General features: G+C 41.1%; 1 protein-coding gene across 3 annotated transcripts in view; it reads right to left on the bottom strand.

Annotated features, from left to right (window-relative positions):
* The window catches only part of CFAP43 (cilia and flagella associated protein 43), a 107,712-nt gene that overhangs the window by 14,636 nt on the left and 75,849 nt on the right, over window positions 1-17,227 (bottom strand). For all 3 annotated transcript variants that reach the window (XM_088019839.1, XM_088019838.1, XM_028098904.2), the window contains 6 exons: window positions 15,685-15,891; window positions 13,750-13,839; window positions 13,375-13,455; window positions 12,625-12,750; window positions 5,158-5,277; window positions 2,136-2,243 (listed from right to left, as the gene is read on the bottom strand). In XM_088019839.1, the coding sequence (XP_087875965.1) occupies window positions 2,136-2,243; window positions 5,158-5,277; window positions 12,625-12,750; window positions 13,375-13,455; window positions 13,750-13,839; window positions 15,685-15,891 (732 nt within the window). The remainder of the gene's footprint in view (window positions 1-2,135; window positions 2,244-5,157; window positions 5,278-12,624; window positions 12,751-13,374; window positions 13,456-13,749; window positions 13,840-15,684; window positions 15,892-17,227) is intronic.

Here is a 17,227-nt window from a genome sequence, read left to right as displayed (position 1 = left end):
AAGAAATTTCCTAGTACAAGATAAATGTATCAGTGAAATATCCATTAGAGATAACATTTATAGCAGAAAGTAAATCAGTTGGAGACTTTGAAAGAAAAAACATCTAATCACCTGTTTCTTTTTTTTTTTAAAGATTTTATTTATTTATTTGACAGAAAGAGACACATCGAGAGAGGGAACACAAGCAGGGGGAGTGGGAGAGGGAGAAGCAGGCTTCCCGCTGAGCAGGGAGCCCGATGCGGGGCTGGATCCCAGGACCCTGGGATCATGACCTGAGCTGAAGGCAGACGCTTAATGACTGAGCCACCCAGGCGCCCCTAATCACCTGTTTCAAAGTACAGCCAGCTGAGTGAGTGTGTAAGTGACTGTGGAACAGGGAAGTATGATAATGATGAAATTGCACAAGCTTGGGATTCACATGGGCTTGGCTTCTGAGAGACTGAATATATATAAACAGACAATGCCAGACCACATATACAAATAGAATTCTGACCCACAACCCCTGTAGCAACTAGCCGGGAAACAAAACCATATCCTCAGCAATGATCAGTTCCAGACTGTCATGATTTGATCAGTAACTTTCAGCTTTCCTAATTTTTGCCACCATTTCCAGTTTAGGACCAAACAAAGAAAACTGAATATGCTCCCCAAATTAATCACATAGGTTGCCTGTCTTCTAATTAACTTCCCACTGGCTTCCCAATACCAACAACTTTTTTTTTACTTTTTTAAGATTTTATTTATTTATTTCAGAGACAGAGAGCAAATGAGCATGAGTGGAGCAGGGGGAAGGGCAGGGGAAGCAGAGGGAGAGGAAGAAGCAAACTCCCCGCTGAGCAGGGAGCCCCATGGGGCTTGATTCCAGGATCCGGGGATCACAACCTGAGCCAAAGGCAGACTGAGCCACCTAGGCACCCCTTCCCCCATGCCAACAACTTCTAATCAGGGTACACCTGAACCTCTCTTCTTTCTATTATAAAGCTTTCCCATCCGCCTGCCTGCCTTTGAGTGTCCACCAAACACAAGTGATGGTGGCTGATCTCTTACTATATCAAGTTCTGAATAAATAGTCCACTTATTCTCATTTGAATGGTCTTCATCTATTTTCACAGTTCTAATTCCTGCTGTTTTACTTTCTGATGGGTAACTTAGGCATGTTTACTAGTCTCTCTGAGATGGTCTCCTCACCTGTGAAAGAAATCCAGTACCTTAAGAAAAAAAATTAAATGTGCTGATGGAAGAAAAAAAAAAAGAAATCCAGTACCTTGCAGCGTTGTTATGAGTTAGGGCTGCATTCAGAAGGTGTTTGCATATGCTATTTAATGGACTTTTAGCAAAAACTAAGTTCCTATGTCATATATATGATATATATATGATATTAAATCATTCATTCATAAATGTTAATACTACTAATAAAAGCTGACATCTTTTGAAAATTATTCTGTGACCAGCATTTTGCATTCATTGTGTCTTTAGTGGAACATATCTATTCACACTATTTATTAGAGTTTTCCAGACTATGACAGGTTTTCATTCTATAAGCTACCACATTACTTACATGTTTAGTAAAACTTAGGGTTCCAAATGATCCAGAGAGAACAATATTCCCAGAGAAGAGCTTGCAAGTAGCTTAAAAGCTTATACGTCTTGTCCAAGGTCCCACATTTTCACAGCCAGTCGGTGGTTAAAAGTGGGTCCTTTCAACCATGAAGCTATATTGTCTCATTTTATAAACCATATGTCATATGAAAGTCACATGGTTCTTTTGAATAAATGATTGCAGATACAGAATCTCATAACTTCATTAACAGATAAGAGCAGGTGCTTTCAACCTGACCCTGGAGCCAAGTCCCTGACAGGGAGCCAAGGAACACACACAGCTGAAAGGAATGTGAAAGGAGAGAGAGCATGAGAAGGGGGAGGGGGGGAGGGAGAGGGACAAGTAGACCCTGTGCTGAGCTTGGCCCGATGTGAGGCTTGACGTGGGGCTCGATCCCAGGACCCTGGGATCATGACCTGAGCTAAAGGCCCATGCTTAACCGACTGAGCCACCCAGATGCCCCTGAGAGCTTGTTAAACAAGGAGCACGTCTGTCAGAAAATCCTTTTACTCAAGATATCAGATATCATTCTTACTTTCTCCTCCTGCTTCCTTGTAAGGTAGTTGTTTAGGAATGCTTCTCTGGAGCTTATTTCTTCATCCAACAGTAAAGAAAAGACAAGATTATTTATTTTCAATTCCTCCTGTAGAAATATTTAAAAAGGTTGGAAAAATGATCACTACATCTATTTGAGAAAGGGTCATAGACTTGACACTCATCAAGCAGGTTTATGACATACAAATAAGAGAAATTCTTTTTAAGAAAAAGGGAATATAGACTGTGGCACTAACTGCTCAGTTATTTTACCTTTTCATCTTTTCACTGTAAGATAAAACATACATAGAGAAAAATACACAAGACCATGTATAGTTTAATGAGTTATTATAAAGGTAAAACACACTTGCGATCACCACACGGTTCAGGAAATAGAACTTTCCCATCCCAGAAGCCCCTTCCATGTGTCCCTTTCACAATCTCAACCCTGGTAATAATTACTTTCCTGACATTCAGAGTAATCACTCTCTTGTGTTTCTTTTTTTTTTTTTAAAGATTTTATTTATTTATTTGAGAGAGAGAATGAGATAGAGAGAGAGCACGAGAGGGAAGAGGGTCAGAGGGAGAAGCAGACTCCCTGCTGAGCAGGGAGCCCAATGCGGGACTCAATCCCGGGACTCCAGGATCATGACCTGAGCCGAAGGCAGTTGGTTAACTGAGCCACCCAGGTGCCCTCTCTTGTGTTTCTTTATGGTTTTATCACCCAGGTATATCTCTCTAGGCACTACAGCATCTCCTGTCCATTTTAAAAATTGTCACATTTTAAAAATCTTATAATCCACAGTTTCCCTTCCACCCCTTTCCTTTCTTCACATTTTCTTATAATTTTTCCTGGTCTGGGTTTTGCTATCTGCATACTTATAGTGCGTTCATCAGTATCCTTCATGTCATGTACTTCCTGAAAAATGGCAGCTGATCAGAGGCTTTGTCAGACACATGTTTGATCCCTTTGGCAATACCGTAAGTGATACTATGTTCTTTGATCGGGACACACATAATGTTAGGATATCTGCATTTTTGTGATGTTAGTAATGGTAGACACTCCATGCCCCAACCTGTTAATCTATGGGGAGTTGCAAGATGGTGATAGTCTATTACTATCGTTCCTTTTTCACTTATTAATTAAAATTCTTTTATAAACAGATGCTTCTCCTTATCTGAAATGTAGTTAACTAGTGGTACAATTCATATAGGAAGGTGGAATCAATACTCAATGCATTCTCTTTATCAGTTTCCACATAATGAATTGGTTGTTATTCTCTGAAGGTGAACAATAGGCATTTTTCTTTTTAAAATATCACAAATTCACAAATTTAAACAACTTTGGTGGGTTTCAGTTAATTTCAATGATTATCATTGTTGAATCTTAAATTACTCCCTTTAGGGGAGCTTTTAAATTTGGCCCCTGAGTCCTTTGGATATTACCTGGTAGTCTTTGATAGTTTCCTCATTATCTTGTATGAAAAGATGTTCTGAGCTTATCTTTTTAAAATAACAGCTTTATTAAGATATATTTCATACAAGTCATTAATTTCATACAAGTCAAGTTCATCCATGTTGTACCATGTATTAGAACTTTCTATTGCCAAATAATATTCCATTATATGGATAAACCATATTTTATTTATCTATATGTAGTTGTTGGACATTTGGATTGTTTCCACTTTGGGGGCATTATGATTAATGCGGCTCTTATGGACTAGTGCTGGGGCATTTATTCCCAGTGTCCCCCCACCCAACCACCATATACACACTCTCTCCCTGCTGGGCCAGTGGTTATGTCCTGTCTGTGGCCAAGACTCCCAAAGAGCAGCCTCTCTCTCAAGGCTACAGGTCTTGCTGGGTCCTGGTAGCAGCTCCCTTCCTTTGCCTCTTTAGCTCTAGTGATGTTACTAGACAGTAACATTCCTGCTACTTCTCTTAGTTTTTCACCATTCCTTGCTGTTTCCCCTTAACCCTGACTATACCTCCGTAAAGAGTCCTGGCATTACACCCTCTTAAGTGTAACCCTTTCAGTGTACCATTCCTGTTGGGACCCAGAGGACAGAGACAACCTCCTAGATGTTCCCTTATCTTCTCTCATCTTTTTTGGCTGACCCCCTTGCTTTGGAAGATACATATAAATTTTTGAGATCTTGTATTTCTCAAAATATCATTATTTTCCCTTACACTCAACTGATAGTTTGACCAGGTATAGAGTCCCATGCTAGGAATAATTTTTCCTCAGAATTTAAAGGCTTCACTGCTTGGTCTTCTTGCTTCTAGTTACTGTACACATCACTTACATTCTTTTTTTTTTTAAAGATTTTATTTATTTATTTGAGAGAGAGAATGAGAGAGAGAGAGAGAGCACATGAGAGGGGGAGGGGCAGAGGGAGAAGCAGACTCCCCACTGAGCAGGGAGCCCGATGCAGGATCCCAGGACTCCAGGATCATGACCTGAGCCGAAGGCAAGTCGCTTAACCGACTGAGCCACCCAGGCGCCCCGTGTCATTTATATTCTTACTGCTGAGTCAAATTAAGCCAGATTTTTCATCGGATCTTTTGGGGCAGGTGGATTATTCATTCATTTAACACATAGTATGATCCAGCCCTTTGCTAGTTTCTGGAGATACAGGGATGAATCAGACAGACTTATAGTTTTGGGAGCATTAAAAAGTAATCTCATATAAATTAAAATTCAGTAAAAGAACAGAGCATATACTAGGAGGCTCTAGCCTAGTCTGAGGAACTGGCTTGTAAGCTGGGACCTGACATATGTAGCTGAGTAGATAGGGGCCAGGAGGCAGAGCTGGGAGGAAGGGGCACCGAGGTGAGCTCAAGGCACCAGAGCAGGAAGCATGGCAGTGAGCGGGAGGGTGGCAGAGGTGAGGCTGGAGCAGGAACCAGGCCAGCACAAGCAGGACCATGGTGCCAGAAAGGGTGTTGGTCTTTTTTCTAAGAACAGAGGCCCCTGAGGCTCCTTAAAAAGAAAAGGCCTTGTAAATAAAGCTTCTCCTTACCTGGTTGACAACCATCTCTGCCTTCACTCTCCTTTCAAAGAGTCTTTTCAAATGTTCATCAAAATTCTGTGTGCTTTCTTGAATGGAGTTTTGAAGTTTCTTCATTTCTGCTTCTAATGACTGGAAGGAAGTCGATAACAAAGTTAACGTCTAGGAGCATCAAATGCTCCAAGGAAGGGGTGTTCACATTGTGCTGCAAGGGAGGGGCGCAGGGGGAGGACAGACCTTGTGAAGTGTCCTGGGCCCTCCACCCTCTTCAACCAGAGATGTTCCACCTGGATCTGTTTAATATATTGTGAGTCTGAGATTTTTGCTTTAAAGAGATTACATTGGGAAAAAAAAAAAGGAAATAACTGATCATGGCTAATGGTGCAGGCAGAGATAGGCCTAGTAAGACAAATCTCAGCAAATCTTTCTGGGAAATTCTGACTCTCTCTCTATAAGACAGAAATTTCCAGGTATACAATCTGGCCCTAAAAAATCTTGATTTTTTTTTTTTTTAAGCCATGATATATCTTCATGGAATTTTTTAGATTTTAAGGAAATAAAGACTAAGTATATAGATATAGAGGTAGAGACAGAGATAGAAATATAGATAGATATAGACAGTTGGAGATATAACATATATAATTATACTCTCTTTTGTTTTCTGTATTTGTTGTCTCTCCAACAATTATGTAGCTGAGTAGCTACAACAGGGGGAAAATATCCCACCTACCCTCTCTCCCCCTACTTTTTTGAAATTCTATAAGGACTTAGAGCTAAACACACAGTAGGTAAGTAGAAAGCTATAAATTTATATTTATTTTTTAAAAGATTCATTTGAGAGAGAGAGTGTGTGTGCACACAACCATGCACATGAGTGGGGAAGGGCAGAGGGAGAGAATCTCAAGCAGACGCCTTGCTGTTCACAGGGCCTGATGAGGGTTCAATCTCACAACCCATGAGATCATGACCTGAGCTGAAACCAAGAGTCACATGCTTAACTGACTGAGCCAGAGCCCCTATAAATTTTTATTTTTAAAGAAGTATCAGCAGATCAATCCTAGATATACCATTACAAATAATTTTTATCTTTAAAAGTTTTTGTAACTTTAAGATTTTGATATAACTTTAAATTTACAGAAAAGTTATAAGAATAGTACAAAGAATTCCCATATGCTTTTTTTTTTAAGATTTTATTTATTTATTTGACAGAGAGAGACACAGCGAGAGACAGAACACAGCAGGGGGAGTGGGAGAGGGAGAAGCAGGCTTCCTGCAGAGCAGGGAGTCCCATGCGGGGCTCGATCCCAGGACCCGGGGATCATGACCTGAGCCAAAGGCAGATGCTTAACAATGGAGCCACCCAGGTGCCCCAGAATTCCCATATACTTTTTATCATATTAATCTATTGCTAATGTTCTGCCCCATTTGATTTATTACTAGCTCAATCTCTTCTCTTTCTCTCTCCCTAGCTCTATCTTTTTCATGATCATTTGATAATAAACTGCAGACACTCAAATATAGGTGAGTCATTTTGTAGACTGTCACTGAGTTTAGCTCTGTCTGATATTTTCTCATGCTTAAAACAGGTGGTACATTACTAACAGGAACATCACATGAATCATGTTGTACCCTTCTCAGCGTACCACATGAAGAGATGTGATGTGGGTTTGTTTCATCATTGGTGATGTTAATTGTGATCACTTGGTTAAGTAGTGTCTGCCAGTTTCTCTATTGTACAGTTACTGTTTTTCCATTTGTAATTAATTAATTTGTGGGAAGATACTTAGAAACCATGTAAAAATCTTGTTCCTCATCAAACTTTCATCCACCAGTTTTAGCATTCATTGATAATCCTTAGTTGAATAAATTGATGGTAATAATAGAATTATTATTTTAAATTTACTTTAAAAAGCTAAGTTATGGGGTACCTGGGTGGCTTAGTTGGTTAAGTGTCCAGCTCCTTTTTAAAAAAATTTATTTATTTTTATTGTTTTGTCCAATTAGCCAACATTTGTACATCATTAAAGTATCCAGCTCTTGATTTTGGCTCAGGTCATGATCTCAGGGTCATGAGACAGCCCTGCATCGGGCTCCGTGCTGGGTATGGAGCCTGCTTAAGATTCTCTTTCTCCTTTTCCCTTTGCCCCTCCCCGACCCCTCTTGCACAGGAGTGTGTGTATGCATGTGTGTGTGCTCTCTCTCTCTCTCTCTCTTAAGTTAAAGAAAAAGCCAAGTTCTGTCTATGCTGGTTTAATGAAGAGAGAGACTAATTCTGGGAAGGTGATGAAGAGAGTTTAGCAAAATGTAGAGGCACTTGACACAAGGAGAAACACCACCCAAATAAACCTAATTAAGCAATGATGAAATACTAAAATAAAACAAATACAGGAAAAGCACGCTTCAGGGTCAGTTTGCTTGCCATTGTTTATGACACAATCTCATAGAAATGGAAAAAAATCCCATGGACTGTGGGCCCAGTAGTTGTGTATCAAAGCCATGTGTTCCTGGACAATGGAAGCACCATCACCTGGCAAATGACCAAAGGCTCAGCCTGCTGGGATCAGATTGTCCAAGGGTCTGAAGCCCACCCTTCTCTCCAGTGTGAAAGGAACTCTTTTAGTGTTAGAACAGCCTTTTGCTCTGTGCTTCAAATGTCCCACATTCTTCTCACTGCAGGCCCTTCTCATATGCTTTTCTATCTGTCTGATCTCCATTCCCTGCTCTTCAACCTGTCATTTTTCTCATTCTTCCAACTTGAGCATAAAAGCCACTTTCTCAAGTAAGCCTGCCTTGGGTCCTGTCTTAGGCACTACCTTGAGTCTTAGAAGCAAAGCCTGGAACAGGATTCCAGTGTATGCAATTTTTGGAGGGAGTGCTTTTTCAGAGACACTTGTAAAATGGGGAAGGGAAGCAGGCAGGGAAGGGGCAGGAGCTGAGCAACAATGTGCTCTTAGGTGGCCCAGCCTTCTCCTGATTCCCAGGGTATAAGGGTAATGGAGAGGCTCTGCTGAGCTGTCCCAATTTGGGCCAACTGGGCGGGACTTTTGTATCCCCATCTCATCAGTCAGTCACAGGCTTTTCTGGATAGGGGCAGTGGTATAGCCTTGTATGCTGTAACAAGGGATGCCCCTTGATGAGCCAAGGACAAGGCACCAAAGGTCTCAGGTATGAGACATGCACAGCCATAAGGGGATGGGCACGCCAGCCTGAAAAGGGGACCTAGTGAGTACCTGTGGCCCCAATCTACGTCAGTGTCTCTGTGTTTACTGTCATAAGTGACACCTGAACTTGTCCATCCTGATTCGTCATACTGCAGTTAAATAACTACTCTGTGAATTTCCAGTTAATGTGTAACTCCTCCCATGATTTTCACTAATGGGAGTTTTGGATGCTACTGGGGTCTAGTAGATAGAGGCCAAAACATCCTACAATCCATAGAACAACCCCAAGGCAGTGAACACCGGGAGGGGCCAGGGCTGTGTCTGTCTATTCAGCAAGTGTTCCTTGGGACCCGACACAGTGACCAGCACATAGTGGGAACCAAAGGAATATTTGTTAAAGAATTGGGTGTCACTTTTCCTCAAACATTCCTGGGAAAATCTAATTTTAACCAAAACTGTATCAGATGCTGCAAAATGAGAAGCAGGGGAGATGAAAGGTGGGAGACTAAATAGGAGGGTAAGGATGAACAATGCAGAATCCATCAGACCAAGAATTTCTCCCAGCCCCGGACAAAAACATGGCCTGCAATTTAAGAAGGTATTGTTGTAGTTGACCAGACTAGGCTCTTAAGGGTGAAGGTGGTAGCCTTTCATCTGCAGATCACCAGGCCCTAGGAGAGTGCCTGGCACATAATAGCTGTCAATAAATTTATCTATTCATTCAGGAAATATTTATTGAGTGCTTATTATGGGTCAAGCACAGTTCTCAAAACGTGGAATATAGTAATGAACAAAACAGACCAAATCTCTTCCCTCATGTTACATTCTAGTAGAGGATTCAGGTAACGTGTAAACAAGTACGGATGATGTAGGCCAGGTGGGGATGAGCACTCTGGAGAACAACGAAGCGGGGGGGAGGGGGGGGAGGGCGGATAGAGAGGGGCTGGTGGGGAGGGAGTTTGCCATGTTATGTAGGAAGATGAGATGACAACCGAGTAGAGATCCAAAAGAGGTGAGGCAGCAAGCCGTATGGCTAAATGGGGTGAAAGCACCCCCGGTAACAGCCACAGCATGTCAAGGGCCCATGGCAAGAATGAGCTGTGGGTGCTGGCGTCAAGAGTGTGCTGGGTATCTTTGAGGAACACCAAGGAGGTTCCGGGAGAGTGGTGGGAGGTAAAATGGGAGGGGTACAGATCAGGGGACCAGAAGGGCAGAGAAACTAATGCCATAAATCAGGTAAGAGATGCTTGTGTTTGGAGTAGGGTGGGAGTTGTTGCAGTGCCCAAAGAGAAGCTTCTGGAAAATCATAACAAAGGGACTGGAGGTGCAGTCTCAGGCAGTGCTGCTTCTGGGGAGAGTGAGGCAGCGTGGAAGAGGGAGGGGCCTCTTGGAGACTTGGGTGAAAGGAAAGAAGAAAGGAAGAAGTGAAGATTAAGGGTCCTGCAGAAACAAAAGAAAATCATGAAATCAGAAGACGCACTGGCCTCTTCCCCCTGAAATAAGAACAGCGCTGCATGAAGAACTTTATATCAAGTTGATAATGTTATCCACACAGAAGGGGAAAAAAGGATTAGTCCCAATAAATTCTGAATATAATGTGCAGGTAGTCTGCCCTCCATGAGATATATCCTAAGAACAAAAAGAGGTGCAAGGAAATCTTAAAACCTACCAAGAAGTTTTGCTTTTGGTAGAGACATTATACGTATATTGTAGGACTGAGCAAATGAATAAATATACTTATATTTGGGGAACTAGAGCTCGCCCTGAGAAAGGAGATCTACATGCTAAATTAGAGAAAGAGAGAAGAACCTTAGGGTATGTTGAATTGGAATTGGATAAATATCAGATATTAAACTGATAAGAACAGTATACACACACACACATATATAATTCAGGAGAAAAATACAAAATACAAAAAACTGTGGCAATATTAAAAGCTGATGGGTTAAGGTATATGGTACAGGTATACTAGATATACAGAACATGCATGCACTATTGACACAGGTATATGGTATATAGACTGTACTTCTCATGCAACGTTTCTGTACATTTGAATAATCCTAAAATAAAAATTGGCAAAAAATAATCTAGTATTGGGAAAATTGGTAGAGATATACAATGAAATAAGATTTGCCATGACTTGATAATTGTTGAAGCTGGATGGGGGAGGTCATTATACTATTTCTCTATGTTTTCATATGTTTGACATTTTCCATAATATAAAGGTTTTTCCAATAGACTGAGAAAAGAGAAATTGGAGACAGTGAAGACAGATTTTTCTAGGGGTTTTCTGAGGAGATACTGGGCAGTGGATTGAGAGGAAAGTTGGGTCCAGGGACTTTTTTTACCCTTTTAACTTACTTTGAAATAAATTCAGACTAACTCAAAAGTCATAAGGATAGTAGAAAGAATTCCAGAATCCTCTTCAAAGGAGTCTATTTTTCTTTCTTATTCTCTTTTCTATACAATGAGAGATGTATCCAATGTATAATATTACAACATATGTCTATGTTGGAGGGAAAAACTGATGTGAGAAAAAGGGGCAAATTGCCCGAATGGTAAGATGGGATGGGATCAGGTGCACAAGTGGAGGACCAGCCTTGGGCAGGTGCAAGGTCATTTCATCCCTAAGAAAGAGAAAGGGAGAGTCTATGGATTCTGTGCAGGTGGGAGGTAGATGTGGGAGTGGAAGAGTAAGGAAAATCTCTTGTAGTTGCTTCTCCCCTCCCAGTGAAATAGAAAATGAGGTGAGTGAGCCAAGGGGGTCAGGTGTTGGAAGTTTGGAGACAGAGGAGAATGTGGGACGTGCTCCTCTAGGATCTTGCTACTTAAAGCGTTCTCCTCTGACCAGCAGCAAGCCACACCACCAGGCTGCTTGTTAGAAATCTCAGGATGCTTCCATTTCCTCAAAATGACAGAATCAAATCAAATATTCTTGACAAGATCCTCAGGTGGTATGGAGTCAGCTAGGGGTGGGGAAATGGAATAGCATCACCGAACAGCTCTGAAGACCCAATAAAGAGTAAGGTCATTGGAGGGAAATCAGTTAGTATTTTTTTCTTTACCCACATCGTGGTGTGTAGTGCAGGTGCAGAGAAGGCTGAGTACTGGCTTTAGCCATGGCTGGCTTTTACCCACTGAATTTGACCAAGGAGCAGGGAGGTGAGGGTGTTGGCAGCAGACTATTTCACAATATGAGATCATGAAATAAATGCTGCCACCTTAGGCATCTATACTCCCTAACTGCTTGAAATTTTCACTGCATTCAAGACTGCTCATTTTGGCTTTTTGGGAAATACTATCTTAGGATGAAATGTGAGGGCACTGTTAGAGGACTGCTGTGAATAAAAATGGGAACAGGTTATCAATAGGTCCAAAGAAGTTGCTCATGAGATACAGCCACTATAAAGCTGACAAACTGCCCTGCCTCAAATAATGCCATGATTTTACCTTCTTCATAGCGGAATAGATACTTTTTAAAAAGATTTTATTTATTTATTCAACAGATAGATAGCACAAGTAGGCAGAGTGGCAGGCAGAGGGAGAGGGAGAAGCAGGCTCTCCGCTGAGCAGGGAGCAGGACGTGGAGTTTGATCCCAGGATCCCAGGATCATGACCTGAGCTGAAGGCAGCTGCTTAACTGACTGAGCCACCCAGGCGCCCCCCGAATAGATACTTTTTATTTGGTTGTACACCATCCATTTTTATATCTCTATTATAATTGTAAACAATTTTCTTTTTTCTTTTTTTCAAATTAACATATAATGTATTATTTGTTTCAGGGACACAGGTCTGTGAACTGTAAGCAATTTTAATGTGGGAATGTTTCTTTGAGATGCAAGGAGATATCAGTGGGAGAACTGCTTTGCAAATATCTCAAGTTAGAACTGTAAAGTATGTGCTGCTGATTGTGTCATTCTTCTGTCAGATCCTTTTCTTGAGGTTGAGAGGAAATCAAGCAAGAGTTATGACTGAACTCAAACAGATGTGGAAGATACAGAGCAGTGCCTAGAACATACTCTCATAGATGTTCATTAAACATTTGAAGAAAGAATGGAGGACCAAATGAACTTTAACAATCTGGGAAATATTGAAATCGACAAGAACTTTAAAAAAAATTGCAATACATTCTTTTTGTTTTAAATTGTGTTAACTCTTCAAATTTATCTCTACCCACTTCCCCAAATTCTCTTGAGAATTTAAGCTGAAACAGTATCCTTAAGCTACTAACAACTACTGAGAGAATAAAGAACACTTAATTTGAAAACATACTGGAACAAAACCATGGTAGGGTATATTAATTCTTTGCTCTTCTGACCTTTCTATACTTATCTCTTTCTTCATTTAACTCTTTGACTTTCTTCTCATAGTCTTTGAATTGTTTCCTCTCCTCTTCAGACCATAGAGCATCAGGTTTTACCATGAAAGCAGGTTGAGGAATCACCTGAAGATAAAAAGGAAAGCATACACCATGGCTCAAACATAAATATAGCAGTACAGTAAAAGATCAGAATTGTCATTACAGTTAAAAAAAAAAAAAGAGCCCTTTCAAGGGATATAGTTCTTCATATTGGCAAGACAATGGCCTGACCCTTTGAAGAAAGTACATGAAAAAAGTTACAACTGCTTTTCTGTGAACATAAGCGAGAGTGGGCAATTTGGGACATATAGAGACCCTTAGGTGACAGGTTCAGAGATGTATGTCGATATCTTCATAGCTAGAACTACACCTGGGCTCCAGGGACACCTAAGGCACATATCAAAGGGAATGTTTCATCTTATATCCAGAGAATTACAGATGCAACATTATCATTGCTTTCTATCCAGACCAAAACCACTACGTTTGCTTGTTTTTGTTCTTTTGTTTGCTTTATGTAAGATGCGGAGGCAAGTCTGCAGTTTCAAATTTCTTATTTGCCTAATGTGGTATATTTATGAGGTACTGGGAGGTTATATATTTGTTGCTGTAGAATTTCTAAAATTCAGGTCAATATAGACAAAAACGATCAAATTTGAGTAGCTCTCTCTACCCCATTCCATCTTCCATAAGAATGTCCAGAAATCTCACCATTCTCAAAATATCTTCCTTCTTGACTTCCAGAACTCCTCCCATCATGTCCATCAGGCCTCGGTGCCTTGTGTCAGGGCCCTGGAAAAGAGCCAGGGTCAGGGAGGGTAGCTAAGACAAAGATCTGGCCCTCTGGTAGGACCAGAGTCAGCCTCCCACCCCATGTTAGAATGACGGCATTTAGAATTGGGGAAGGTGGCGAGTGGCATGAAGGGAAGAGGAGAAGGAGGCCCCTGAGATTCCAGGGACCTCTGACCATGACAAATGCCCTGATGTGTTTCTATAGTGGAGTAAAATACAAGACTATTCAATCAAATTAGGAACAAATATACCTAGGAAAGAGGGTCTTAGGTACGTTTGAGCAAAACTGCATACCCGTGTCAAAAGCCATCGCTCCATTTCACGGGCTGCGGTCAATTCTGCTTTGGCTTTCAGCCATGGATTAAGCATTTTCTGAGCTGTAATCTGAAAGAGAAAATGTAGTTTCCTGCTGTTGTTCTTACACAATTTACACCAAACCTTCCTTCCACACACCAGGGAGGAGGTTAGAAGGTATCGAGAGGATAAAGGAACCAACCAGATTTCACAATCAATTTCCTATCTTGGGACAAAGATGAGATCTAGAATGAGAGGGCTGGGAAAATTGATCGTTACTTCTCTATTAGCTCTCAAAGCTCTTCTCCATCACTAAAGAGATTATAATAGGGATCTGATTTAGACAAGGGGTTCAAAGGAATGTCATCTAGCCAAATCCTGTAGGATGGGGCTCCTGCGAGGTCAATAGCTTGGAGCATTCAAGGAATTGTGGGAACGAGAGTGTGGCTGGCCCAGAGCAAGGTAGGCAGTCACAAAGGGGCTTGTTATCAGAGGTGAAATGAGCAGCCACTGCAGGTTTTAAGCAAAGGAAAGACATCATAAGTTGGCTTGTAACAGGATCACTCTCCTGATGTAGAAGGGCTTAGAGAAGAAGCAAGTGTGGTGAGGTTAATTATGCACATACGAAGACTGCCCCCAGCAGGATCTTGGTGAGAGCCGCAGAGTGAGGTCCTTGCTATCACAGTGCTCCAGAGACTTAGGTTACAGGCAGGAGACAGGTTCTGGAAGAAATAATTTCCTTAAACAAGTACAGTAGACTGTAGAGATGAAGATGTACTCTGAAGGAAAAGGGTTTGCGTTCAGACCCCAAATCTGTCACTTACTAGCTTTCTAACGGTGGTCAAGCTACTTAACCTCTCTGTGCCTTAGTTTCCTCATCTGTAATATAGAGGTAATATTAGTACCTACCTTGTAAGGTCTTATAATGATAAATTAGTTTCCATCTATCTAGGGCACTTAGAACAGTACCTGGCTTTTAACAGGGACTATATAAGTGTTTGCTGTTATTTCTAAGTAACACTATTAACTTTTTGTCCCAAAGAAATCAAGCTGGTTTCATATGAGCAAAGTTGTTGGTTTTTTTTTTTTTTTTTTAGTATTTTAAATTTGGTTATATTTTAATGATTTTCTTTAAGCATTTACTTGTAACCACCTCTGGCCAAACACCTTTTAAGAAGACTGATCAGTGGGGCGCCTGGGTGGTTCAGTAGGTTAAGCATCCGACTCTTGATTTCTGCTCAGGTCATGATCTCAGGGTGGTGAGATCGAGCCCCATGTTGGTCCCTGGACTTGTCATGGAGTCTTCTTAAGATTCTCTCTCTCCCTCTCCCTCTGCTTCTCCCTCTGCATGGCCCCCGGCCCCCATGCCTCACACTCTCTCTTAAAAAAAAAAAAGGCTGACCACTGAGCCCCCTTTCTCTGGGATCCATACTGTCTTAATGACCCAGATAATTACTGGAGCTTCATCGGGCTCTCTTCCACAATGTGATCCAACCCTCTTTGATACAGGCGCTGGACCCAAGCTGGGTCAATGAAACTCTTTCTAGTCAAATGTGGAATTAGGACTAAGAGGTTCTAGTTTGGACCAGCTGTCTGCTTGAGTGAGGAGAAATAAAGTAGAAACTGCTAGAGGAAGGTGAAATGCAGACAAAGGTGAGCTAAGAGATAAAGAAAGCGGACTTCTTAACTCCCCATGAGATTTCAGTCTTTGGTCCCTGCTTCTTTCTAGGCTTGACATCCAAATCTTCCCTAGATTCCAGAGGATTCCAAAAGAAATTCTCATTATTGCTGAGGCAATGTCAACTGTTTTTGTTTCTTGTGACCAAGAATACCACCTGATACAGTCACTTCCAGTACTGCACACAAGATGAATAAGTAAGAATGTGGGAAAATGTCCTGAGAGAAAAGGGAAGGGATAACACAGCTAGCTAGTACCTCTTTGTTTTCCACAATGAGGGTTCTCTCTGGCTTCTCACAATCATCAAATTCTGGTTGCCAGACCACTTCTTCCAAGTCCAGATCTAAAATAATTTCTTTAATTCTTACATTTCTTTCCTTCACACGTGCAACTTCAAACTCTTTTTGTTTATATGCAGCATCAAACTCATTGTTGAAAGCAGTTTTTACCTTGTAGATGACATCCTGAAATATCAATGTAATACTGAGAATACATCACATGTTATAGATCATTACTAGTAACATGGTCTCACGGTTTTACTTTCCTTCCACAATCACTTTATGAATTATCAGGAAGTTAATCTTTCTAAAATACAGTTTATATTAAGTCATTTCTTTGTTCAGTAATCCACAGTGGCATCCTACCATGGGTAGGATTAAGGCAATAGCATAACTGTTATATCACAATCTACTTCCTGAAATGGAAACGTAACTCAGTATGCAGGTATCTTGATAAATGCTGAAGTAGATGATGGATACTTGGAGACTCTTTGGGCTATTCTCTCAATTTTTGTATACGTTCTAAAAAACCCCATTATAAAATATTTAAAAAGTGATATGGGATCTTTAAATTGGGAAATGTCTTCCTTTGAGGCCTTGTTTGGGGGAGATGTGGTAAGGAAAGGATGGCCTGTAGAGGTTGTTTGGAGAATTTCCAGAAAAGCACAACCACACACAATATGGTCAGGTCATTCTCAGGTAGGAAGGGGACTAAGTTGGCTAGCTGGATCAGCCAGTTGTCCAGGTGGCAGTGGGTCTGATTGGATTGTTCCCACCTGTGCTGGTGAGTGGAATGATGGTCAACTAAAGTAGCCTTATTTTACCATCAGAGTTCAGTCTGTATATCTGTCCTACCAAAGATGAAACCATTAAAGCAGGTAGAAAGATGATCTTAACAGATGACACCAGAATTTCTCTTGGGCTGAAACTAACTTTGTAGGAAAATGCCTTAATAAAACAGCAGGAAGGTGAGACAGTGAGGGCATGGGTCAGCAAAAGCTGAGCAACAAAAGAGATAACTAAACAGTTTTGGATATAAACGCACAGGAATTTCAGGGGTTGGAGGAGGAGAAGAAAAGAAAAAAATAGGAAGAGAGAGCAGAGTATCATGGTAGGAGGCTGGAACTCAAATGGCAGATATGGTTGGAGGACTTTCAGGAAAAGGAATGGTCAACATTAAATTTTGAAGCATCCACATTGGTGCAGTCTGTAACTGAAATTTCAAAAACTTTTGGTAGGCATATACAGATGTGTTCTGAGACTGACTTGTTCAGTGGAGAGTAAGGAGTAGGAGCTTAGAGCTTGTGGGATGTTGCACCTTATTCCTGAGTCCCAGAAGAGAAGTTATGGAAGTCTTAGAGAGGAAATTGTATTTCCCCAGGTTAAGGGGATAGATAAGCAATCATATCTTGATCTAACGGACATCTGAGTTACCTAGAAGATGGCATTCAAGGATCTCTTTTATCTCTGAGCTTACTGAAAATCTAAGTAGAAGAAGAGTTTGTTTGTGGTGTCAGCCAGC

The sequence above is a fragment of the Eumetopias jubatus genome, unplaced genomic scaffold, assembly GCF_037043125.1.
Source record: "Eumetopias jubatus isolate StellerSeaLion01/CBP00866 unplaced genomic scaffold, mEumJub1_p1.0 scaffold_17, whole genome shotgun sequence".
NCBI lineage: Eukaryota > Metazoa > Chordata > Mammalia > Carnivora > Otariidae > Eumetopias > Eumetopias jubatus.
This window is presented reverse-complemented; position numbering and strand designations above follow the sequence as displayed.